Consider the following 26,073-nt stretch of genomic DNA (forward strand, 5'->3'; position numbering starts at 1 on the left):
ACTATTGTAAAGTGGCTGTTCCACTGGATGTCATAAGGTGAATGCACCAATTTGTAAGTCGCTCTGGATAAGAGCGTCTGCTAAATGACTTAAATGTAAATGTAAATAAATTGTGTTGGTCAAAAATGTGGTCTAATGATATTATTGTAGCAGCCTAGAACGAGTCCAGGACAGTTAAATATTCTCTGTGGCCGACAAAGAACCGCTACAGTGTACCGTCAAGTCCAGACAACGACGCATAGCGGCCTGGGGGGGAACCGTGACCGAATTCACTTGAGGACACGGGAATACATGACATTACATTAGAATGCGGGTCTGTTACTTGCATTTGCTTTAAAATACACAACTATTTCCGTTCTATACTGCCGGATATATTTACCAGAGATACGGTAATGCAACCAAAAGTCACGGACACACTAAATATAGCCTATTAGATCTATGTTGCATTTAATTTCTCTGTCGCCATGTCAAATTATGTTTTACTTGGCAATGAAAGTCGCCGTTTTCTAATCAGTCGCTTAACGTTACTTGCCTTAACTCCGTGAATGACTGTGACCTTCTCTTCTTCATCCAGGCCGAATGACACTTTTCTCCTCGTACTTTCACTGCCTCCCATGGTCAATGGTCGGCTTGTATTAACCTGTATTTAAAATAAAAAAACGCTGCCCTACACTAGGATATTTTACAAGTCCACAACAATGTGAAAGCAACGGTAGCCGCCACAGCGCGTCGCGGACAAAATACTCACAAGAAAAGGTCACTTTCCAGGACAGCCAGTAATCTCAACGCGTATAGGTGGATAACATAAATCGTACTCCAATTACATTTTATCTTGGATCGTAGGCGACCATAAGGGGGCTGGGAATTGTAGTTCTGTAGTCATCCCCTGTCAACCCAAAAATCAAGTTATCCAAACGTCGTGTAGGCCTATGTTTGTACAATAAATATTATGGTTAGGCAAAACATGTAATGCCATACATTCCACGTCTTGGCCAATTCAAATCACGTTAAAACACTGCGTGCCATGCATCCCCAAAAAATTGGGACTAGACGAAACGTTTCAATTTGCAGTACCACAAGAAACCACCAAGAGGAGACATACATGTATAGGAATGAAAAGGAAGCAGGTTTAATCGTCTCATGGAATCCTCAACACAACATATGAGTTGAATATTCTACAATGATACATTATTAAATACAATTACAAGTTATTCACAGCTTGCTGGCACTGAGTATCCTTACTCTTTTTCAAAGTCCTTTCAATTAAATATTGTATTCAATCTTATGTAGCCTGCCAACACCTGCATTTGAAACCCACACCCCACTAACACCTTATAAATATACTCAATTTTTCATCAATAATGTTGACCCTCAAATGCAACCGTACAACATTTCTCTAGAAATATAAGCCTGTGTGAGAGCAAGTTACCGGGTTTCCTTTGTTGATGCAGGTCAAGTATCGGGACGTGCAAAAGGCAGAAGACTCATAAAATACTACTAATGGCAATACAAAACACTTGCTTTGTGGTGGCTTATATTTATGAAAAAATAAACGTGTCTCTATATGACATCCTGATGCTATATGTCACACGACGAACTCCACTCAAGACAATGTTTCACCATGCCAAATGTACACCATTCCCAGGGGCAATTCTTGTTTGGGGTGGGGGAATGACTATAAGTGACAAAATCACAAGGGGGGCATAAACAATGGGAATTGGTTTCACAGCAAGCCATGTGTTGTGGGGCTACTAAGTTCACAGCAGACAAAGCAGGATTACTGCAAGGAAGTAGTGCTTCATGCAAATTGGTCCAGTTCGCATTGAGCATTATCAGCAAACAGATTTAGTGTTTAAAGTTGCTCTTTCTTTGTGATGAAATCAGGGCTTACATTTTAAGGAGCACGTGAGCAACCTAAGGTGGCCAATTCGATCATTTCATATATTGAAAATGATATTTCAATATTAGTTCATATTTGAGTCATTAAAAAAAATGACCTTTGTTTTTCTCCGTTTCTTTTCAGTCGAATCCAATGCATCTTGGGATGAATATTTCTTGAAATAAAAAAAAAGGTCTGGAAAATACATAGCCTAACCACAAGTGCTATTCCTGCCTTCTCTCACCCTCATTTGACGGTTGGTTTGGAAATGTTGCTTTTACTCATTAGAAACATTTCTTATACCAGGATTGATCAGCTGATGGAACTACCTTTCGACATAAAACCGAGCGGTCACTAAAATAAATAAAACAGACAGTAAATAATAACATAAAATAGGTAGAGATGACGGGTGCGACTCAGCATCCATTTTGATTCTCTCTATGCCCCAGCAGCAAATCACATGGATACCAGATGCACTAATAATGGTCTTTGACAAGGCATACCAAGCTCCTGCAGACTCAAGCCCGAGGTCCTCAATTAATACAATGAGGGTACATGACATTACGTCAAACATCAAAGACTGGAGGAAAAAAAGCACTGATTTCAAACATAAAACATTACGAATGACGCAATTTAGAGAAGGGTCCTAGCGTGATAAGGACAGGTCTGGTCTATAGGGAGCAAGGCACGGTGAATTGGTGATTCAATACGACCTGGTTACCAAGTAGTCACAAATCTAACACAAAGCCACAGTTCGTGGACTTTACCTCACTGAGCTGTAACCCTTCGATGGGAATGTAACGGACATTACCTTTACACTTAACAAAGAACATTTGCTTCTTAGCTTTGTTGTCCAAGCACTCAATTACTGGGAAGGATAACACTTGACTGAAGTTGTCGAAATCCCAGGCAGGTATTGGGAAGAATGTGATGTTGAGCCAGAATGGAGCAGGCAGCAAGAGCCAAAATGAAGGATATGGAGGACGAACAGGAGCTGAAATGGGGGAGCAGCTTCCTCAATGAGGGCCCTCCTCACAGTTTCTCCAGAGAGGGGAGAGAGAGCCTCCACCCCCCCCCCCCCCTCACTACTCTCCACTTAACCAGTCCTACTAGCACTCTCCTACTAGCTTAGCATACATCCCCTAACCTCCCCTTTCCTCTCATCTTTTTTCCTTAGGCGTTGATGGCCCTCCAGCGGTCGCTGTCGATGCTGCCCGCCCCGAAAGGACCAGAGGCCACGTCGTCCAGGTAGGCAGCCATGCCGGTGGCAGTCAGGCCGTCTATCTGGGTGCTGGAGTAGAAGGAGCCTTGCTCCAGCTGCTCCTTGCGGCCCAGACCAGATGTCGAGGTGGGGGGCAGGTGGACGTCTGCCTGGTCATCCGGCTCGTCCACCTGGCACTTGTAGGAGAAGAGGATCTTGGGCTCTGAGCTAGAGGGAGGAGGAAGAGAGTTGGGGAAAAAAAGGAGGGACAAGGAGAGAAAAAGGAGGGACAGGAAGAAAAGGAGACCGAAAAGACAGAAAAGAGATGGTATCATCAGGCAGAAGTAAAATGCAACCAAACATGTCTCATGCATTGGGGGAGCCTTGCCTGTGTCTCCTTTCCTCGTTTCCTCAATTAACCTCAAAGAGCATTGGAGGACAGGACCCAAGGTCCCTCTTGGATCTCTTCCTCCAATGAGCCTTGAGAGAAATTTAGGGGGAAAAAAGGACAGGAAGCAAGGATTTGACATTTAGTAATATTTTCAGACAGCCGTAGTTTTTGGCCTTTGACCTACGTACCCGAAGAAGCCTTTGAGGAAGGTGACGTAGATGAGTGGGGCGAACACGGAGAAGTAGAGGAAGGTGGTGACGTCCACACAGCTGTAACAAATCACAGACACACATAAACCACAGACTAACAAGGGAGCTCACCGACCTAGATAAACATCATCAGGCATCAGCAGTGACTTAGCAATCTCTATAGCCTGGCACCAGAATGACACGAGGCTTCAGTTAGACTACACAGAAAACATCAGAACATGGACACAGACACAAGCTGCTCTACTTTGAGGGAAAATAACATTTTTTAAATGGTGCAATGCAGCCATTCTTATCGGAGTAGCAAATCATTTCTGCGTGGTGATTTTTTTTTCTCAAACAACTCTTACACTAAAAGGGAATTATCATAATTTTGACAGTATTATTCCAACCTCAGTGTGGAAATATATATATATTTTTTTTCTTTTTCTTCATTAGGATAAATCATAGATCACAGTGTGATGATTTACTTCAATCTCTGAACAGTTACTTGAATGTCCATCACTTGTTTTCCACAGTCCAGACACTCACCAGAGCCCCTCTATGATGCCGGCACACAGCAGGGCGCTGCCCAGGCCCTGGACCAGATTGAGCAGGGACAGGACAGCAGCATACACATAGAAACTCTTCTTAGCTGTGGAGGTAGGAGGCCCAAGAAGGGGTGTGAGTCAACTTTGCTGCTAACACAAGGCCACTCTCCAGCTAATCATAAAAAAATCAGGGAGAATTAAAAATAAAAAATAAATAAAAAACAGCACCGTGGAACACAACGGTTGGTATATTAGTAAATGACCCTGAAAAAAAGCCCTCTGCCATCTGTTGATAGTTTTCTGGGTGAACAAATGTCCCAATAACTCACATGGCAGGGATATCCTCTCCCTCACCGGGGTTTTGGGAAGGATGACAATCAGAGAGTACACCTGAAAGCACAAGTACCCGTGTTAAAAGGGGTACTTCGGGAGGCCCTTCATCTACTTCCCCAGAGTCAGATGAACACCATTTTTCATGATTCTGTGTCCAGTATGAAGGAAGTTAGAGGTAGGGTTGCGAGTCAATGCTAACTAGCATAAGCACAATGACCTGTGGGTATGTGCTAGCATGCAGAAACACATGGGTGAAATTGGTGCCTTCTTGCATTACAAATAACGGGACAGCAAAATTAGAGGACCAAACGGGTGGCACAAAGACATCCAATTCTAACAATTCTCAAAACAGAAGTGATTGAAAATCCCCCTCTATTCATGTTACAAGTACAATTCCAGACAGTAAAAATATATACATTACATTATTCTAAAAAAATAACTTTTGACAGCCCTCATTTGCTCTGTAACCATTGGCAGCTCACCAGGAAGAAGAAACAGGAGCTGGCCAACCAGAAGTGGCGTCCCCCGTGGCCGTAGATATTGAAATCCTCGGCGGAAAGGTGCTTGTCAGGGTACAGGATCTCCAGGGTGCCCTGAGGAAGAACCATCAAATGGTCAACACACAGGGTTCCATTAACAAGTAATTTATTTGTTTTGTCATTTGTAAACACTTCTTACTACGGCATTTTGGGGTTATGATCTTGTGTAAGTTTGAGAGTTGTGGGGCTGCCATGCGAGTGGTCTCCAGTCTTACCTGTGTGATGGAGTAACCCAGTGCCAGAACAGCAGTGATCGCCAGCACACGCTTTATACTAGACTTGCTCTCCAGGTGGCCTGTCAACAGAAGAAACACATCACGTTCGTCTTACAACAGAAGTGAGACGAGCCCAGAGGGAGATGTCGTAGTTCTAGGTTTGTAGTATAACACATTGTCATTTACGCTGCACTTTTAGTATATTGCCCTTACACACATTAGCCATGTACTTCCACATATTGTCCCAATAAAACATACTATACTTTGTATTCAGTGTGTACTTTGTAGCTTTGGTTTTAATTTCATGTGTATAGTTAGCCTGGATGCCAAGTATGTTTATGCTATCGTGTCAACTCCTTGTCATTCATTGTGTTTCCAAACAAGGAGTTAACAATGATAGCACCCACAGATCTGGAACCAGGCTAAAGTAAAAGATCTTTGGAGTTGAAATGTATGACATTTTATTTTCATGATAAAATCACCAGTTTGCAACCCTTCCCTCACTGGATTTATTGACACAAACAAACATTACAATGATTCATAGGGATAATTCACAGTAATAATTATTCTGGTGTTCTGTGCAAAGTGCACCGCATAAAGAATTGCAGATAAGATTATCCAAGCAATAATAATAATAAACCTACAGCAGTAAAAACATTTATATTATTATTAGTATAATAATACAGAAAAAGGAAACATTGAAAGAGAGTTTTATGAATGAAATGTATTGTGGTGGTCATGATAAGACATACCAAAAGCCAGTCCCAAGATAATCACACTGAGCTCAATGGCTAGCAGAAAGAAGCGGGTGATCTCCCACAGCACCTAAAGGAGAGACATTAAAAATGAGACCACCTCAATATAGTCTCAAGAAGCCTCCTCTCCTAATCACCTTTCCTTCATCTCTGCATTTATCTGGGGCTTTGTTGGAGCAGAAACACAGATACAATCTGATATACAATTAACATGAAAGAACACAAAAATGTACTAATTAATAGGCTGGGAGCACTGCTTTCAGATCAGCTTCCTCTACCCAAATTCTGACCTTCTGAGAATCACTTCTGTTGAAATCAGTGCACACGAAGGGAAATTAAATATCTTCATGTTATCACTAATAAAGTCACAGCATTTCTTAATACTTCATGCTCCCTACTGCTAATGACCAATAGATCAAATAAATGTTAATTGTGTAGATAATAAACTTCATTTAGTGCTAAATACTGCTGCTAGAATCCTGACTAGAACCCAAAAATGTGATCATATTACTCCAGTGCTAGTCTCCCTACACTGGCTTCCTGTCAAGGCAAGGGCTGATTTCACAGTTTTACTGCTAACCTACAAAGCATTACATGGGCTTGCTCCTACCCATCTCTCCGATTTGGTCCTGCCGTACATACCTACGCGTACGCTACGGTCACAAGACGCAGGCCTCCTAATTGTCCCTAGAATTTCTAAGCAAACAGCTGGAGGCAGGGCTTTCTCCTATAGAGCTCAATTTTTATGGAATAGTCTGCCTACCCATGTGAGACGCAGACTCGGTCTCGACCTTTAAATCTTTACTGAAGACTCATCTCTTCAGTGGGTCATATGATTGAGTGTAGTCTGGCCCAGGAGTGTGAAGGTGAACGGAAAGGCTCTGGAGCAACGAACCGCCTGGCCGGTTCCCCTCTTTCCACTGGGATTCTCTGCCTCTAACCCTATTACAGGGGCTGAGTCACTGGCTTACTGGTGCTCTTTCATGCCGTCCCTAGGAGGGGTGCGTCACACGAGTGGGTTGAGTCACTGATGTGATCTTCCTGTCTGGGTTATTATTATTATTATTATTATTATTATTGGCTATGAAAAGCAAACTGACATTTACTCCTGAGGTGCTGACTTGCTGAACCCTCAACAACTACTGCGATTATTATTATTTGACCATGCTGGTCATTTATGAACATTTGAACATCTTGGCCATTTTCTGTTATAATCTCCACCCGGCACAGCCAGAAGAGGACTGGCCACCCCTCATAGCCTGGTTCCTCTCTAGGTTTGGCCTTTCTCTGGAGTTTTTCCTTGCCAATGTGCTTTAACAACTGCATTTCTTGCTGTTTGGGGTTTTAGGCTGGATTTCTGTACAGCACTTTGAGATATCAGCTGATGTACGAAGGGCTATATAAATACATTTGATTTGATAATCCACGAAGAAAACCAATGGTCCAAAAATCACGTCTCTACCACGAGCCGTTCGAAAGTTATTGGAGTTTTTGCCAGAGAAAAGTGGTCAAAAATAAGGAAAATTACAAAGCATTGTGTCAGCGAGAACGAACGCTACCTGAGGATTACTCTCCTGTTGAACTAGTCCTCTTTTCTCAAATCCGCAAGACATAAAACAATATAGAGATAAGATTGTCTCAGTCTATGTAGAATTTTCATATTTAAGTGTACTTTTTTCAAATTAACGCAAAATGATTACGCTTTTTAAAATGTATTTTCAGTCTTTTACCTTTAACTCAGATCATCAAGCTGATTTAGATTTTTTGCAACCCTACCAGCAGAACCACCTTTGAAGACGACCACCACATGTCAAATCTTCAAGAAAGTTGCAAGAAAAGCTGCACCACTCTGTCAACAGAGCTCGGTGCCTATTATCAGAAGTATTGGGTTAAGAAATCTGATATAGTATTCAATTTTAGGAAAATACCCCATTGAACAATTCAGATCACGAATAAATCATATTCGTCTCGGTCAAATGTGTTTTAGAACACAAGTGAAATTTCACCACCCAATGGAGGGAGTCATCGGAATCGTCCCCAGCGTCACCCCATTACCTATATCAGCGGTATTCAAAGTCAAGGTCGCGACGGGAACTGCAGTGGGGTGGCCATATATGTCAAATGTTTTAATGGAAAATGTATTCATTGGTTACTTTTCATTTTGATAAGAGATGAAAACGCAATAAATTGAAGGTTATTTGTGGATGTAAAAATCTCAAATGAACCCATTTTAAGGTTGTGTCATTTGATTTGGTGTTGAGTCATGAGAAATCTTGGGTGAAAAATGTGATTCCCATAAATTCTGGTGGGTGGAGGATCCCCAATGAAGCAATTTAAATACCACTGCCCTATTCACAGTGTACAAAACATTAGGAACCCTTTCCTAATATTAAGATGCAACCCCAACCTTTTGCCTTCAGAAGAGCCTCAATTCATCAGGGCATGGACTCTACAAGGTGTTAAAGCATTCCACAGGGATGCTGGCCCATGTTGACAGCAATGCTTCCCACAGTTGTGTCAAGTTGGCTGGATGTCCTTTGGGTGGTGGACCATTCTTGATACACACGTGACTGTTGAGCGTGAAAAACCCAGCAGCGTTACAGTTCTTGACACAAACCAGTGCACCTGGCACCTTCTACCATACCCCATTCAAAGGTACTTACATTTTTTTTTGTCTTGCCCATTCACTCTCTGAATGGAACACATACACAAGCCATGTCTCAATTTTCTCAAGGCTTAAAAATCCTTATTTAACCCATCTCCTCCCCTTCATCTACACTGATTTAACAAGTGACATCAATAAGGGATCGCAGCTTTCACCTGTTAATGTTCTCATTTTGACCAGAGCCATATGGATCCTGGTCAAAAATAGTGCACCATATAGAGAATAGGGTGCCGTTTAGGACGCAGACAGAGTGAATCTCAATGGTTTCCAAAGTGGATTAAGAAGCCATTTATAGCTGTATGTGGCTCCAAATTCAATCGATACAGCACAGCTCAATGACTGACAATCTCAACACTACAGCTATTTTGAGGGTAACACTTTCTGAGAAGCACCTGTATGTAAATTAATTGATTTACATGCTCCCATGCATTTACACTGTCATAAGGAGTCTTGAGCGCTTACGAATGCTGAAAATGTGTCTTCATCTCCCAGAAAAGGGAAAAAAATTGTTTTACAAGATGACTCTCTCAGAAAAGAAAGCACTACTCAGATGTTTGTCCTGATAGTTGCAGAAATCAATGTTTTGAGATGATAAACTTGTTAAGTCTCCTGGGTTTATATGTTTTTCTGGATTCCCAAGTCGCTCAGAGCACACATTTACATTTTTTACAGAAGCTAACTTCCTTCTGTGTGTGGCATTACAGATCCAAAGCCTTTATGCATCTACAAGGGCTGTGGCAAGAAGCCTTGAGTTGTTATGAATTATTACAGCAAGTCTGCAACATGCTACAAGTGTAGGTGGTTCAGAGTGTCACCAATTGTGCCCTGCCATAGTAGCCTTACCTTGTCAATGATGGTGGCGGCACTGGATGCACTAACGGTCATGGACACTATGGCACGGGTGATTCCCACCGCTGCCACCACAAACACCTGGAAGGACATAGGTCAGACATCCATTAAAAGAGCCGGCAAGCAGGATCTCACTGGATTGTTATTATGGAAATGTATGCAAGTCAACTTTCTACGTGTACATCTCGCTGTCCTATTTCCAAAGCTTGAATATAAGAGGTTGCCTACCAGTATGTAGAAGGTGATGAAGATGGGGCTGGAGGTGAGCCGGATCTTGGCCCTGGCTGAGGGCAGTTTCCACATCAGGAACATGAAGAAAGCCACATTGGGAATGAGGAGCACGAGGTCCCAAAACCGAACTCTAAGGAGGGAGAGTCAAAAATACATACATGTTATTTTACCAGGTAAGTTGACTCAGAACACATTCTCATTTACAGCAACGACCTGGGGAATAGTTACAGGGTAAATGAGGAGGATGAAAGAGCCAATTGGAAGCTGGGGTTGATGGTATGAGAACCATAGTGGTAATTCAGCCAGGACACTGGGGTTGACACCCCTACTCTTACAATAAGTGCCACGGGATCTTTAATGATCCCAGAGTCAGGACACCCACTTAACGTCCCATCAGAAAGACATCACCCTACACAGGGCAATATCCCCAATTACTGCCCTGTGGCAGTGGGATATATATTTTTTTTTAGACCAGAGGAAAGAGTGCCTCCTACTGGCCCTCAAACACCACTTCCAGCAGCAGCTGGTCTCCCATCCTGGGACTGACCAGGATCGTCCTTGCTTAGCGTCAGAGGTACACCAGCAGTGGGATGCAGAGGTAGTGTTATTCGTGTTACGCTACACCAGTCATCATAACCACACTAAACACAGAACTGAACAGATCCAGCAATGTGAATGACAAAGTGTTTCAAAACGTAGAATTGAGATAATGCAAGACGTTCAAAAGATGCCCAGCAAACACAGTCCTATCTGGCTTACCTCGACTCGCCAATGTCCTCATATAGGACCTGGAGACATCTGTGAGGCTTGGTGATGTTGGCCTCAAACTCTGGTTGCCAGGTTGGAATTGCTGATGTGTTCTCCACATAAGTTGGGAATATGCTGCCATTGTATTGTGCAAACCTCACCACTGCAGTCACGGTGTCAAGCATAATGCACTCAAGGCCTAGGGGCAAATGTTATAACTTCAGTAATGTGGATGTTACCAAGTAAACAACACATAATAGTTATTCCAGCTCAGTACACAGCTGTTTGATTATTTCCCAACATTGGTAACTATGAGCAAACGTTAGCTAGATAAGAGAAAATACCGGGGTACAAGCTCTAGTCTGTGCACTTGATACTTTCAAGACAAACGAGATCAAACCATTAAATTCGGTTATATTCAGGTCGGAAAGTTCTAACTCAGAAGATACCGTGTTTCCGACGTGATATTCCGAAATGAATGACATTTCAAAACGATGGGTTTTTTTGTTAGGGAGTTCCCAGTTGTTTTGAACGCGGCATCTGTCTGTTCAAACATCTTCCACGTCAGGTAAGTTTAACGTTACGTAACCGTGACAGTGTCACGCAGCTTGTGTACAACAAAATCAGGCCAGCTAGCTAACGTTAGCTTCCAGCTAGCTGCAATACCGTTATAGAATAAATAGATAGTCGATGCTATGTAAGTGCCACGGCTGAGTGGCTCACATGTTGAATATCAAAACAAACATCACCGTTCCAGGGCAAGGCTGGCAGGGACATGTAGTTAACAAGCCAGCATTGCAACGTTTCGACAGCTTGACAACAAACATAATGTTAGATAGCTACGGGTTAGCTAGCTAGCTCTAGCTAACAATGATCTTAAGGTTACCGTTTCAGTAGTCTCGAATTCAAGGGCAAGTTGTATAATCTTCAGCACTTTTCACGGACAATACTTGTGGTGCAAGCAACATAACTATCTAACCTATCATACTGTTGTCTACTGTTTAATTAATAATTTATCCAAGCTAGCTAGTCACCTGACAAACCGGATTTTGATTTCGATATCAATCTTTGCGCATGTGCATCAGAGGGAGGAATGACGACATCCGTCTGCTACAGTTCAGGGATGGGGTAAACACTGGGCTAATTCGACATTGCAGCGGACAGTGAAAGAGACTGCTGACTGACTGATCTGAAAGTCACCTTGCATCATAAATAACGACATCAATTACTTGTAGGTCAGACAGTCATGATACATCACGGTTTTGATGATCTCGAACACGGCCACTCATGTCACTGCATTTAGATACTGATGTGAGTTTTTCCAAGCATGTTAGGAAGGAGACTGAGATGAAGGTTAGGAAAATGCTTCTGACCTGCTACGAAAAATACGTTATATCGAAGTGCCCTAAAAAAAAAGTGTGTGTCCTGTTAGGGATACAAACGTGAAAATCAAATGGCTTTAGTATTACAAAAAATACTTTTGCAAATAAATATAGCAATTAATAGTAGTTATAACTAATGTTCAAAATCAAATCAAATGTATTGGTCACATACACGTGTTTAGCAGATGTTATTGCGGTGTAGCAAAATGATTGTGCTTCTAGCTCCTACAGTGCAGTAATATCTAACAATAATATCTAACAGTTCCACAACATATACCCCAAAAACACGTAAATGTAAGTAAGGAATGGATTAAGAAAATGTACATATATGTCAGAGCGGCATTGGGCTAAGATACAGTGGCATAGCATAGAATACAGTATTTACACACAATTAAAGTGACTAACTTACCATGGAATAGTATAGAGTACAGTTAATACACGTGAGATGAGTAATGCAAGATGCAGAGCCATTATTAAAGTGTCTAGTGATCCATTTCTAAAAGTGGCCAGTGATTCCTAATCTATGTCTATAGGCAGCGACCTCTGATGTGCTAGTGATGGCTGTTTAGCAGTCTGATGGCCTTGAGATAGAAGCGGTTTTTCAGTCTCTCGGTCCCAGGTTTGATGCACCTGTACTGACTTCGCCTTCTGGATGATAGCAGGGTGAACAGGCAGTGGCTTCTGTGGTTGATGTCCTTGATGATCTTTTTGGCCTTCCTATGGCATCGGGTGCTGTAGGTGTCCAGGAGGGCAGGAAGTTTGCAACCGGTAATGTGTTGGGCAGACCGCACTACCCTCTGGAGAGCTTTGCATTTGTGGGCGGTGCAGTTGCCGTACCAGGCGGTGATACAGACTGACAGGATGCTCTCGATTGTGCATCTGTAAAAGTGAGGGTTTTAGGTGTTAAGCCAAATTTCTTTAGCCTCCTGAGGTTGAAGAGGCGCTGTTGCTGTTGTGCCTTCTTCACCACACTACCTGTGTGGGTGGACCATTTCAGTTTGTCAGTGATGTGTACGCCGAGGAACTTGAAGCTTTCTACCTTCTCCACTGTGGTCCCATCGATGTAACCAGTAGTATGTAATACTTTACAATTCTTATTACATATAAACAATTTAGGTTGGCATTAATGTATCTTGTATATATGAAGACAAACCATAACTATTACTGCATTCAATACATTGTAGCACTCCATGCCATGGGGTCCCATCGGTATCTGTTTGACACAGGAGAATTACTGCCCCCTCTTATTGAAGCCATGAATGTTCACGGCCGACCACATACAGCAGGCATTGGATGCTTTCCTTTGCCCAGATGTTGCTGCCCCATGCCAGATTGTACAACGCCTGGATAGGTGTGTAATGATAGTTATTTGAAGTATCAGCTTCAATAACCACATCATATCCCCCCCCCTCCTCCCTCTCTGCAGATGACTTCGTCAACCATTTTGAAAAGAAGGTCGACGACATCCGATCCTCGTTTGCTAAGTCAAACGACACTGCTGGTTCTGCTCACACTGCCCTACCCTGTGCTCTGACCTCTTTCTCCCCTCTCTCTCCAGATGAAATCTCGCGTCTTGTGACGGCCGGCCGCCCAACAACCTGCCCGCTCGACCCTATCCCCTCCTCTCTTCTCCAGACCATTTCCGGAGACCTTCTCCCTTACCTCACCTCGCTCATCAACTTATCCCTGACCGCTGGCTACGTCCCTTCCGTCTTCAGAGTTGCACCCCTTCTGAAAAAACCTACACTCGATCCCTCCGATGTTAACAACTACAGACCAGTATCCCTTCTTTCTTTTCTCTCCAAAACTCTTGAACGTGCCGTCCTTGGTCAGCTCTCCCGCTATCTCTCTCAGAATGACCTGCTTGATCCAAATCAGTCAGGTTTCAAGACTAGTCATTCAACTGAGACTGCTCTTCTCTGTATCACGGAGGCGCTCCGCACCGCTAAAGCTAACTCTCTCTCCTCTGCTCTCATCCTTCTAGACCTATCGGCTGCCTTCGATACTGTGAACCATCAGATCCTCCTCTCCACCCTCTCCGAGTTGGGCATCTCTGGCGCGGCCCACGCTTGGATTGCGTCCTACCTGACAGGTCGCTCCTACCAGGTGGCGTGGCGAGAATCTGTCTCCTCACCACGCGCTCTCACCACTGGTGTCCCCAGGGCTCTGTTCTAGGCCCTCTCCTATTCTCGCTATATACCAAGTCACTTGGCTCTGTCATAACCTCACATGGTCTCTCCTATCATTGCTATGCAGACGACACACAATTAATCTTCTCCTTTCCCCCTTCTGATGACCAGGTATCGCATCTCTGCATGTCTCAGACATATCAGTGTGGATGACGGATCACCACCTCAAGCTGAACTTCGGCAAGACGGAGCTGCTCTTCCCGGGGAAGGACTGCCCGTTCCATGATCTCGCCATCACGGTTGACAACTCCATTGTGTCCTCCTCCCAGAGCGCTAAGAACCTTGGTGTGATCCTGGACAACACCCTGTCGTTCTCAACTAACATCAAGACGGTGGCACGTTCCTGTAGGTTCATGCTCTACAACATCCGCAGAGTACCCTGCCTCACACAGGAAGCGGCGCAGGTCCTAATCCAGGCACTTGTCATCTCCCCGTCTGGATTACTGCAACTCGCTGTTGGCTGGGCTCCCTGCCTGTGCCATTGTTCATCCAGAACGCCGCAACAACCTTCCCAAGTTCTCTCACGTCACCCCGCTCCTCCGCTCTCTCCACTGGCTTCCAGTTGAAGCTCGCATCCGCTACAAGACCATGGTGCTTGCCTACGGAGCTGTGAGGGGAACGGCACCTCAGTACCTCCAGGCTCTGATCAGGCCCTACACCCAAATAAGGGCACTGCGTTCATCCATGTCTCCCTACCACTGAGGAAGTACAGTTGCTCAGCCCAGTCAAAACTGTTCGCTGCTCTGGTCCCCAATGGTGGAACAAACTCCCTCACGACGCCAGGACAGCGGAGTCAATCACCACCTTCCGGAGACACCTGAAACCCCACCTCTTTAAGGAATACTTAGGATAGGATAAAGTAATCCTTCTCACCCCCTCCCCCCTTAAAATATTTAGATGCACTATTGTAAAGTGGCTGTTCCACTGGATATCATAAGGTGAATGCACCAATTTGTAAGTCGCTCTGGATAAGAGCGTCTGCTAAATGACTTAAATGTAAATGTAAATGTAAATATGTTATAACAATCTGTCAGTCGATGAGTCGATGATGTAGCACGCAACCATTGGTTGATGCATGCAACATCTGAGCAGGGGAACTTGACCTGCGTTTGCTGAAAACAGGATTCCCCATTAAAGTGAATTGCTTCTAATACACCAGATGTATGTCCTTGAACCGATTATTTTAAAATCGCACACAGAAGAAGTTATAAGGTTATTTTAGTTGCAGTACCCCCAGCCTTCAACTTGAGTTACTCAATGAGAAGGAGCAACACTCTAGCCTGCAGAGTCACTTCCTGGAGTTGCTCAAACTGCACATGTTTTCAGAGAAGAAGAGGCAATGCGAGAGGACCATGTGAGAGGGTTTATTCCCTCCGAAATCTGTTCAAACACAATCAAGACTTCTTTGTTTTTCGTATTAATTTGGAAAATATTCTAGAATTATTCTTTAACTTTGGAAATGTTGAGTTGGTTGTGTTGATCGGTAGGAACAATGTCAAATGTATTCTCTTCTGAGATTTAATTTTAAGGCAGCAAAATGTGAAGACTGTGTAGGCTTTCACTTGCAACTGTATACAGTCATTGGTTTGACATATCATCAATTTATTGTCCCAAACCGTTTCTTTATTGACAAAAACATACATTCATTGAAGAACAAGGACATATTTGTTGGAGATTTGTAAATCATGTTGGGAAATGTTATTACTATGTTGAACATAGTAAACGGCTCTCTATCCACCGGATGTGTACCAAACTCACTAAAAGTGGCAGTAATAAAGCCTCTCTTGAAAAAGCCAAACCTTGACCCAGAAAATATTTAAAAACTATCGGCTTATATCGAATCTTCCATTCCTCTCACAAATGTTAGAAAAGGCTGTTGCGCCGCAACTCACTGCCTTCCTGAAGACAAACAATGTATACAAAATGCTTCAGTCTGGTTTTAGACCCCATCATAGCACTGAGACTGCACTTGTGAAGGTGGTAAATGACCTTTTAATGGCATCAGACCGAGGCTCTGCATCTGTCCTCGTGCTCCGAGACCGTAGTGCTGCTTTTGATACCATCGATCACCACATTCTTTTGGAGAGATTGGAAACCCAAATTGGTCTACACGGACAAGTTCTGGCCTGGTTTAGATCTTATCTGTCGGAAAGATATCAGTTTGTCTCTGTGAATGGTTTGTCCTCTGACAAATCAACTGTAAATTTCGGTGTTCCTCAAGGTTCCGTTTTAGGACCACTATTGTTTTCACTATATATTTTACCGCTTGGGGATGTCATTCGAAAACATAATGTTAACTTTCACTGCTATGCGGATGACACACTGCTGTACATTTCAATGAAACATGGTGAAGCACCAAAATTGCCCTCGCTAGAAGCATGTGTTTCAGACATAAGAAAGTGGATGGCTGCAAACTTTCTACTTTTAAACTCGGACAAAACAGAGATGCTTGTTCTAGGTCCCAAGAAACAAAGAGATCTTCTGTTGAATCTGACAATTAATCTTAATGGTTGTACAGTCGTCTCAAATTGTGAAGGACCTCGGCGTTACTCTGGACCCTGATCTCTCTTTTGAAGAACATATCAAGACCATTTCAAGGACAGCTTTTTTTCCATCTACGTAATATTGCAAAAATCAGAAACTTTCTGTCCAAAAATGATGCAGAAAAATGAATCCATGCTTTTGTCACTTCTAGGTTAGACTACTGCAATGCTCTACTTTCCGGCTACCCGGACAAAGCATTAAATAAACTTCAGTTAGTGCTAAATACGGCCTGCTAGAATCCTGACTAGACCCAAATAATTTGATCATATTACTCCAGTGCTAGCCTCCCTACACTGGCTTCCTGTCAAAGCAAGGGCTGATTTCAAGGTTTTACTGCTAACCTACAAAGCATTACATGGGCTTGCTCCTACCTATCTCTCTGATTTGGTCCTGCTGTACATACCTACACGTACGCTACGGTCACAAGACGCAGGCCTCCTAATTGTCCCTTGAATTCCTAAGCAAACAACTGGAGGCAGGGCTTTCTCCTATAGAGCTCCATTTTTATGGAACGGTCTGCCTACCCATGTCAGAGACGCAAACTCGGTCTGAACCTTTAAGTCTTTACTGAAGACTCATCTCTTCAGTGGGTCATATGATTGAGTGTAGTCTGGCCCAGGAGTGGGAAGGTGAACGGAAAGGCTTTGGAGCAACGAACCGCCCTTGCTGTCTCTGCCTGGCCGGTTCCCCTCTTTCCACTGGGATTCTCTGCCTCTAACCCTATTACAGGGGTCACTGGCTTACTGGGGCTCTGTCATACCGTCCCTGGGAGGGGTGCGTCACCTGAGTGGGTTGAGTCACTGATGTGGTCATCCTGTCTGGGTTGGCGCCCCCCTCCCTTGGGTTGCGGCGTGGCGGAGATCTTTGTGGGCTATACTCAGCCTTGTCTCAGGATGGTAAGTTTGTGGTTGACGATATCCCTCTAGTGGTGTGGGGGCTGTGCTTTAGTAAAGTGGGTGGGGTTATATCCTTCCTGTTTGTCCCTGTCCGGGGGTGTCCTCGGATGGGGCCACAGTGTCTCCTGACCCCTCCTGTCTCAGCCTCCAGTATTTATGCTGCAGTAGTTTATGTGTCGGGGGGCTAGGGTCAGTTTGTTATATCTGGAGTACTTCTCCTGTCCTATTCGGTGTCCTGTGTGAATTTAAGTGTGCTCTCTCTAATTCTCTCTTTCTTTCTCTCTCTCGGAGGACCTGAGCCCTAGGACCATGCCTCAGGACTACCTGACATGATGACTCCTTGCTGTCCCCAGTCCACCTGGCCGTGCTGCAGCTCCAGTTTCAACTGTTCTGCCTTATTATTATTGGACCAGGCTGGTCATTTATGAATATTTTAACATCTTGGCCATGTTCTGTTATAACCTCCACCCGGCACAGCCAGAAGAGGACTGGCCATTGCTTGCTGTTTGGGGTTTTAGGCTGGGTTTCTGTACAGCACTTTGAGATATCAGCTGATGTACGAAGGGCTATATAAATTGATTCGATTTGAAATCAATTAGTTTGGTCATTTCAATGAGGCCTACGCTACCAAAGGGTAATGTGTTATGCAGGTGAATGAGGACCCAAAAGCGACTTGGCGAAAACAGAGTTTTTAATCCAGTAAAGCTACTATACAAACAAAAGGCATAATACTACTCGTAATGACGAGAACAGACTGGAGACTTGATCAAGAACTGCAGGTTGCCTCGGGAAGGCACTTGAACCTAGCAGACTCAGACACCTGCTCACCACGCAGCATCTGAGGGAAACACGACACGACAGGGCAATACATAGACACAGCACGGTGAACAATAGATAAGGATCCGACAGGGCAGGAACGGAAAACAAGGAGAGAAATAGGGACTCTAATCAGGGAAAAGGATCGGGAACAGGTGTGGGAAGACTAAATGATTGATTAGGGGAATAGGAACAGCTGGGAGCAGGAACGGAACGATAGAGAGAAGAGAGAGCGAGAGAGTGAGAGAGGGAGGGGGAGAGAGAGGGATAGAAAGAGGGAAAGAACCTAATAAGACCAGCAGAGGGAAACGAATAGAAGGGGAAGCACAGGGACAAGACATGATAATCAATGACAAAACATGACATAATGTGTCATTCAATGTAAACCAGAACTCTTTCTCTTTAGTGTCATTCACAGACCAAAACACCTCTGTCTCCACAAATACTTGAAACACAATTACATGTAAATAACAAAAAAGTTTGATATGAATACAGGATTAACAAAAACAAGAGTCAATGTAATCTTTTATGTGGTTCTCTTTTGTTCCATTGACAGTTCAAGAGCATACTGTTATGTGTGCCTTCGGTTGACCTGACATCATCCTATAGGCCAGATGCACCGGCTCCGTGAGGTTCGCCTTAAAGGTATACACGTGAGTCTTCCCACTGCATTGGCTGATGTTATAGAAGCTCAGCCTCTGAGTCTTAAAGCTCAACGTGATCTCCAGTCTGTGTACTGCCAGGGTTCTCTTCAGGGGGATGTCATGGCTCTGCTCGAAGGCCCTCAGCAGGTTGTTGAACCACATCAGGCACCAGGAGCCCTGGCTGCTCTCCAGGGCGCTTGTTAGCCCGCTGCGTGCTACCGCCTTGTTGTAGCACACCCCAATTATCCACGGAGAATATCCGTCCAGCTCCACCTTCCAGTGATGCTCGCCTCCCCAAAAGCTCTGAGTGCTCAGAACCTGGAGGAAGCTACTGAACCTCGTTGGCAGGGCCGGGTAGGGCTGCTTTTTGGTGCTGAAGGTCACCGTCTTCAGGTCCTCTGACAGGACCAGGCTGGGGTGGGCCGTGTCTAGGTCAAAGGTCACCTCTGAGGGGTTGAGGACGCAGTGCAGAGAGCGTTGAGCCGCCCCGACTCCTGCCCTTAACTCCGCACTTCTCCGTTCCAGCTCAGCGCAAGCACGGCCCGGGTTCACTTTTGACTTGTTGTCCAACTCCTCTAGAGGTTTCTGGACCATCAGCCTCATGATGTGCGGTTGTTCCGCCTGAAGCCCGTCACTGAACACCCCACTGTCTTGCTCGGTCAGGAGTGATTTGGCTCGAAGCTGACCCTCTCTCAACTTCTCCCTGAGCTCAGAGGCTTGGCACACACGTCCGCCCATGCTCTCCTCACTGGGACGCAGTTCCATCTCGATCAACTCCGTCATCCCACTAACATAGTTGAGAGTCAGCTCCGTCATCTGCTCTAGCAGCTCGGCCGCCCTTTTTCTCAACAGGGCGTTGGTGGTCCTGACCTCGGCCTCCCTCGCCTCCTCCTCCCTCAGTCGGTCCTCAGCCAACTGAAGCCTCAGCGTCAGCTCCGTTACCTGAGATGCTAATAGTAGTTTAGACTTGTCCATCATCGCCGTCTCCGTCTCGGTCCTTACATCCACCAGCCGTTCTTCCTTCTGAGGAGTAGGGGACACTGCAGACGTATCTCCCAAGCCTGTCTCAGATGCCTCCTTCCCTGTATGATGTGGCTCCTGTTGCTCTATGTCTAATAGACACTCAGACGTCTCACCGTTGCTCTGGTCAGGTGACACTACCCCTTGGTGGCAATCACCACCATCTCCATCTGTGACAGAGCTGACCTTTCCTGCAGTGGTGGCTTCATAGCTCTCGGTGATGCTGCACATCTTGAAGTTATTCCCAAGGGCCTGGGAGACCTGGAACTCGACCTGGCACTCAGGGCAGAAGTGGCTGGCCATGCCAGTGTCCATGTACTTCCCAAGGCAGGCCAAGCAGTAGACGTGGCCGCAGGGCAGGGACTTGGGGTCAGAGAGGAGTTGCAGACAGATAGGGCAGCTCAGGTCCAGCAGCAAGGGTCCTTCAGTCTCACACAGTGACATGTTGGCAGGCTCTATAATGCACAATATAAAAACAGAAAAGACTAAAACAAAACATGAAAGGAGAGTAACGGCAAAATAAATTAAAATGAATTCAAGTAACTTTGCAAGCATTTAGGAGTGTATACAGTTGAAGTCGGAAGTTTACATACACCTAAGCCAAATACATTTCAACTCAGTTTTTCACAATTCCTGACAATTCATCCAAATAAAAATTCCCTGTCTTAGGTAAGTTATGATCACCACTTTATTTTAAGAATGTGAAATGTCAGAATAATAGTAGAGAGAATGATTTATTTCACATTTGATTTTTTTCATCACATTGGGTCAGAAGTTTACATAAACTCAATTAGTATTTGCTAATATTGCCTTTAAATTGTTTAACTTGGGTCAAACAAGCTTCCCACAATAAGTTGGGTGAATTTTGGCCCATTCCTCCTGACAGCTGGTGTAACTGAGTCAGGTTTGTAGGCCTCCTTGCTAACTGGCGCCTTTTCAGTTCTGCCCACAAATTTTCTATAGGATTGAGGTCAGGGCTTTGTGATGGCAACTCCAATACCTTGACTTTGTTGTCCTAATGCCATTTTGCCACAACTTTGGAAGTATGCTTGGGGTTATTGTCCATTTGGAAGACCCATTTGCAACCAAGCTTTAACTTCCTGACTGATGTCTTGAGATGTTGCTTCAATATATCCACATAATTTTCCTCCCTCATGATGCAATCTATTTTGTGAAGTGCACCAGTCCCTCCTGCAGCAAAGCACCCCAACAACATGATGCTGCCACCCCCGTGCTTCACGGTTGGGATGGTGTTCTTGGCTTACAAGCCTCCCCCTTTTCCCTCCAAACATAGGAGGAAAAAGGGTCATTATGGCCAAACAGTTCTATTTTTGTTTCATCAGACGAGACGACATTTCTCCAAAAAGTATGATCTTTGTCCCCATGTGCAGTTGCAAACCGTAGTCTGGCTTTTTTTATGGCTTCTTCTTTGCTGATGGTATTTCAGGTTATGCTGATGTCGGACTCGTTTTACTGTGGATATAGATACTTTTGTGCCTGTTTCCTCCAGCATCTTCACAAGGTCCTTTGCTGTTGTTCTGGTATTGATTTGCACTTTTCGCACCAAAGTATGTTCATCTCTAGGAGACAGAACGCATCTCATTCTTGGGCGGTATGACGGCTGCGTGGTCCCATGGTGTTTATACTTGCGTACTATTGTTTGTACAGATGAATGTGGTACCTTCAGGCATTTGGAAATTGCTCCCAAGGATGGATCAGACTTGTGGGGGTCAACACATTTTTTTCTGAGGTCTCGGATTTCCTTTGATTTTCCCATGATGTCAAGCAAAGAGGCACTGAGTTTTAAGGTAGGCCTTGAAATGCATCCACAGCTACATCTCCAATTTACTCAAATGATGTCAATCAGCCTATCAAAGGCTTCTAAAGCCATGACATAATTTCCTGGAATTTTCCAAGCTGTTTCAAGGCACAGTCAACTTAGTGTATGTAAACGTCTGACCCACTGGAATTGTGATACAGTGAATTATAAGTGAAATAATCTGTCTGTAAACAATAGTTGCACAAAGTAGATGTCCTAACCGACTTGCCAAAACTATAGTTTGTTAACAAGAAATGTGTGGAGTGGTTGAAAAACTAGTTTTAATGACTCCAACCTAAGTGTATGTTAACTTCCGACTTCAATTGTCGTTATTTCTTATTTTTAATTACGTTTTACACTGAGTGTACAAAACATTAGGAACACCTGCTCTTTCCATGCCATCGACCGACCCAAGTGAATTCTGGGATGCAACTTAATATTATGAAGGTGTTCTTAATGTTTTGTACACTCAGAGTAAATATTTCAATACAACTGAAGGAGACCTCAATGTGTGAGTGTATCCCATGTCAGAGTATGTGTTTGGAGGGGAAAAACCTGATTTATGTGTGTTTTTACATTACTCAGGATTATTAAAGAAAGCCTACCGAGTACATCTTTAATCATTTCAGGTTAATCTAACAGAGAGAGCAGTGCTGAGGAGTATTCCTGTCTGTAATAAAGCCCTTTTTTGGGGAAAAACAAATTCTGATTGGCTGGGCCTGGCTCCCCAATGGGTGGGTCTATGCCCTCCCAGGCCCACCCATGACTGCTCCCCTGCCCAGTTATGTGAAATCCATAGATTATAGCCTAATTTCTGTCTTTCAATTGGCTGATTTCCTTCTAAGAACTGTACTTCAGTAAAATCTTTGAAATTGTTGCATGTTGCGTTTATGTTTTTGTTCAGTATATATTAGTACATCATCTTGTAGAGTAGGCCTAATTATATTGAGTGCGTGTGTCAACTCTATTCATTTGACTTGAACTAGTCTAGAAATGCAACAAATCTTACCCAAAGCATGTCATCTAGTTCTTTTGAGAGTGAGGTATAGTCTATATTTATTCATAATTAATAAAGAAAGTCAGCAATGTTTTTGCTTTGGAAATCTAAAAACAATATTCCAATTGTTGATTGAGTGACTAAGCTAAACTCTGGCAACATGTCAGATGATCTCACCACAAAATGTATTGTCCCTTATCAGGCTCAAGGTCCAATATTGGTTTAGCATATGAGGGGCGTTGCAATGGGATAACACGATTAGCCTGGGTACCAGACTGTGTAGCTATCACCACCTTCCGGAGACACCTGAAACCCCACCTCTTTAAGGAATACCTAGGATAGGATAAAGTAATCCTTCTCACCCCCCTTAAAATATTTAGATGCACTATTGTAAAGTGTCTGTTCCACTGGATGTCATAAGGTGAATGCACCAATTTGTAAGTCGCTCTGGATAAGAGCGTCTGCTAAATGACTTAAATGTAATGTAAATGTCTATCATTCCACTCCTGGTCATGCTTAAAGTTTGGCGAGACAATTCCATTAGGAGTTGGCAAGAGAGCAGAAACAGACTGGCACCCAAGCTAAGTTTAAACTCCCTGTGATCTCGCTCTCTTTCTCTCCAGCTGTCTTGACATCTGAATGCTCGGCTATGAAAATCCACCTGACTTTTAATCCTGAGATGCTGACTTGTTGCACCCTCCATAACTCTAAACTCTGGGGGTTTAGGCTGAGTTTCTGTATAAGCACTTTGTGACATCTGCTGTTGTAAAAAGGGCTTTATAAATACATGTGATTGATTGAATAGTAAAGGCGTATTTTTGTAGGCACGAACGGAGGGTAACTCTCGTTGGCCAAAGCCTATGGGGAAATGAATTGTTTTTTTTTGGAGGGTTTTTAGATAAAAGCTGGAAATAAGGTCTGTGGTAAACACAGGCTTAGAAGATCTTGTACATTTTGTTCTGAGGTCATCATCATCAGCTCACATCACTTTGTGAATTGTGGATCATTTATGTATTGAAAACAAGCACATAAAGGCTTCATAATTCATAAAGGTTAACTCTTTGATTTTATCTCATAGAACAAAATGTATCAGATCTCCGTACTCCTTACTTATCCAAAACCCACATTAATTTACCCTTTAGGAATGGCCAACGAACTAGAGGTAACCTATTTCTGGCATTTAGACAGGCAGCCTAATTCTGATATTTTTTTCACTAATTGGTCTTTTGACCAATTAGATCAGCTCTGAAAAAGATCTGATGTCATTGGTCAAAAGACCAATTTGTGGAATGGAAAAAAAGATCAGAATTGGGCTGCCTGTCTAAACCCAGCCTATGCAGCATCAATTAACCAAAACAAAAGTTTGACTTACCTACAATCCTGTTGTTTGGTAGTGATGACTGAATTTATAATGCAATATTTGTTTTCTCACACGCAATGCGAAGGAATTTTTGGATTGGCAGGTGAGGAACTGTCATGTTCAGAGCACGTATTTTGAATGACAGCGCAAAATTCCCATGTAGATTGTTAGGCCTGAAGGTTAAATAGTCAAACGCAAACTGTATAAAATGTATAGTTGTCTTAAATTAGCCATAGCCTACTTCTACCAAGTGCCAGTCTGTCCATGACGATAAGAAATATTTGCCTACTTCCTGATATCTTGCACGTTACCTGGGCGTTCACATTTAGTCATAAAATCGAGAACAGTCATATTCTCTATTACTAAGTAGGCTAAATATAGAGGTCCATCACCATGGGTGAAATGCAACTGGGTCGTTCCACGAATATAGTACATTTTTGGAATATATAAAAATATATATATACTCAAGACCACATAAAAAAAACGTTCCAAAAAAACGTTTTTTCTCTCCAGTGAATGAACAATGGACACAGACTGGGGCTGCTTCCTTGTGGGGCTACAGCACATTGCAAAATATGGCAATATAAGTTGGTTGCTATTTCCCTACAACCTTTTTATTTTTTTACTAGTGCTAAGGAGAGATGGCCAGTCCCATATGGGCTTCTACACAATAGCTTTTTTCTTCCTCTTCGTTTTGATGAGTGTCCCCCTTCGTTTAAGGCAGGCTATTTAATTTATCTCCCAGGGAGGACTTGGCCTACAGGTCATGATGAACAATTGCGAAGAGAGGGCTAGGAAGAGGAGGGGGGGTTACATTAATGGTTTTCTGGGTGGGGAGTGACCAATGGGTGAGTTTCCCTGTGGTTCCTGCTTTTTGTTACACATCAATGGGCTTATCACCACTAAAGAGAAGAAGTATATCATTAATATAACATTCCTTTCTGAAAAAAAATGTCAACGCTGGCTATTCTCTCTTGGAATTGGAAAGGCCCTGCATTGTCCTATCAAACGTTCCAGCAGTGTTGATATCCTAGCAAGAAACTATATTGCTCCAATAAACACACCAGCTCCACAAGGACGCACATAGAATGCAGAACCATTTGTACAAACTGGCTGTTTTTTTCCCATCAGCCCCCAAACACAACTAAAGGTGTATCATAATAATACATAAAAAACACTAAATCACCATCTTGGGTAAAGGCAAAGACCAACAAGGCACAATCGCTTTCCTTAAATGTATCCAAAATGGAAAGACAATTGCCTTTATTAATGTGTATGCCCCAAATGCATATAATGCTATGTTTTTTTTGATTCTCTGAACAGCATATTGTTAGAATTAACTGAATTCCATCTGGTTATTGGGACAGACCTGAATGACATCACAATCCACATGCAACCAAGGCCCTCCAATATATACTCTGATTACAACCTCATTTTTATCTGGCGAGCACATAATCCAAAAGCAAACGAGTACACTTTCTACTCAAATAGGCATAAAACATTCTCACAAATGTAAAGTGTTGGTCCCATGTTTCATGAGCTTAAATAAAAATTCCCAGATAATCCATTCACTTGACAGGTGTGGCATATCAAGAAGCTGATTAAACAGTGTGATCATTACACAGGTGCATCTTGTGCTTGGGACAATAAAGGCCACTCTAAGATGTGAAGTTTTGTCACACAACACAATGTCACAGATGTCTCAAGTTTTGAGGGAGTGTGCAATTGGCATGCTGATTGCAGGAATGTCCACCAGAGCTGTTGCCAGAGAATTGAATGTTCATTTTTTTCTACCATAAGCCGCTTCCAATGTTGTTTTGGAGAATTTGGCAGTGCGTCCAACCGGCCTCACAACCACAGACTAT

At 43.5% G+C, this 26,073-nt stretch overlaps 3 protein-coding genes across 6 annotated transcripts in view; all 3 read right to left on the reverse strand.

Annotated features, from left to right (window-relative positions):
• The window catches only part of LOC124002626 (MICOS complex subunit mic25a-like), a 68,024-nt gene extending 67,139 nt beyond the window's left edge, over positions 1 to 885 (reverse strand). The window contains exons 1-2 of one of the 3 annotated variants that reach the window (XM_046310187.1): positions 749 to 885; positions 533 to 640 (exon numbers count right to left, since the gene is read on the reverse strand). In XM_046310187.1, the coding sequence (XP_046166143.1) occupies positions 533 to 616 (84 nt within the window). In that variant the 5' untranslated portion in view covers positions 617 to 640; positions 749 to 885. Of the gene's footprint in view, positions 1 to 532 lie in introns of all 3 variants that reach the window. The other 2 variants (XM_046310186.1, XM_046310188.1) reach the window with 2 other exon arrangements.
• Positions 886 to 1,105: 220 nt separating this feature from the next.
• On the reverse strand, positions 1,106 to 11,696 carry tpra1 (transmembrane protein, adipocyte asscociated 1). Of its 2 annotated transcripts, none has more exons than XM_046310185.1 (11): positions 11,576 to 11,696; positions 10,554 to 10,740; positions 9,792 to 9,924; positions 9,558 to 9,644; positions 6,047 to 6,119; positions 5,295 to 5,374; positions 5,023 to 5,133; positions 4,537 to 4,597; positions 4,209 to 4,311; positions 3,660 to 3,740; positions 1,106 to 3,308 (listed from the first exon to the last, which is right to left on the reverse strand). In XM_046310185.1, the coding sequence occupies exons 2-11, from the start codon at positions 10,724 to 10,726 to the stop codon at positions 3,053 to 3,055; spliced, it is 1,158 nt and encodes a 385-aa protein (XP_046166141.1). In that variant the 5' UTR covers positions 10,727 to 10,740; positions 11,576 to 11,696; the 3' UTR covers positions 1,106 to 3,052. The 2 variants fall into 2 exon arrangements, with proteins under 2 accessions (XP_046166141.1, XP_046166140.1); XM_046310184.1 differs by lacking the exon at positions 11,576 to 11,696 and adding an exon at positions 11,428 to 11,569.
• A 6,916-nt stretch (positions 11,697 to 18,612) lies between these two features.
• On the reverse strand, positions 18,613 to 24,479 carry LOC124003801 (E3 ubiquitin-protein ligase TRIM39-like). The gene is made up of 2 exons (XM_046312374.1): positions 24,221 to 24,479; positions 18,613 to 20,487 (listed from the first exon to the last, which is right to left on the reverse strand). The coding sequence occupies exon 2, from the start codon at positions 20,474 to 20,476 to the stop codon at positions 18,926 to 18,928; it is 1,551 nt and encodes a 516-aa protein (XP_046168330.1). The 5' UTR covers positions 20,477 to 20,487; positions 24,221 to 24,479; the 3' UTR covers positions 18,613 to 18,925.
• Positions 24,480 to 26,073: the final 1,594 nt, after the last annotated feature.

This window comes from Oncorhynchus gorbuscha, linkage group LG18 (genome assembly GCF_021184085.1).
Source record: "Oncorhynchus gorbuscha isolate QuinsamMale2020 ecotype Even-year linkage group LG18, OgorEven_v1.0, whole genome shotgun sequence".
Classification (NCBI taxonomy): domain Eukaryota; kingdom Metazoa; phylum Chordata; class Actinopteri; order Salmoniformes; family Salmonidae; genus Oncorhynchus; species Oncorhynchus gorbuscha.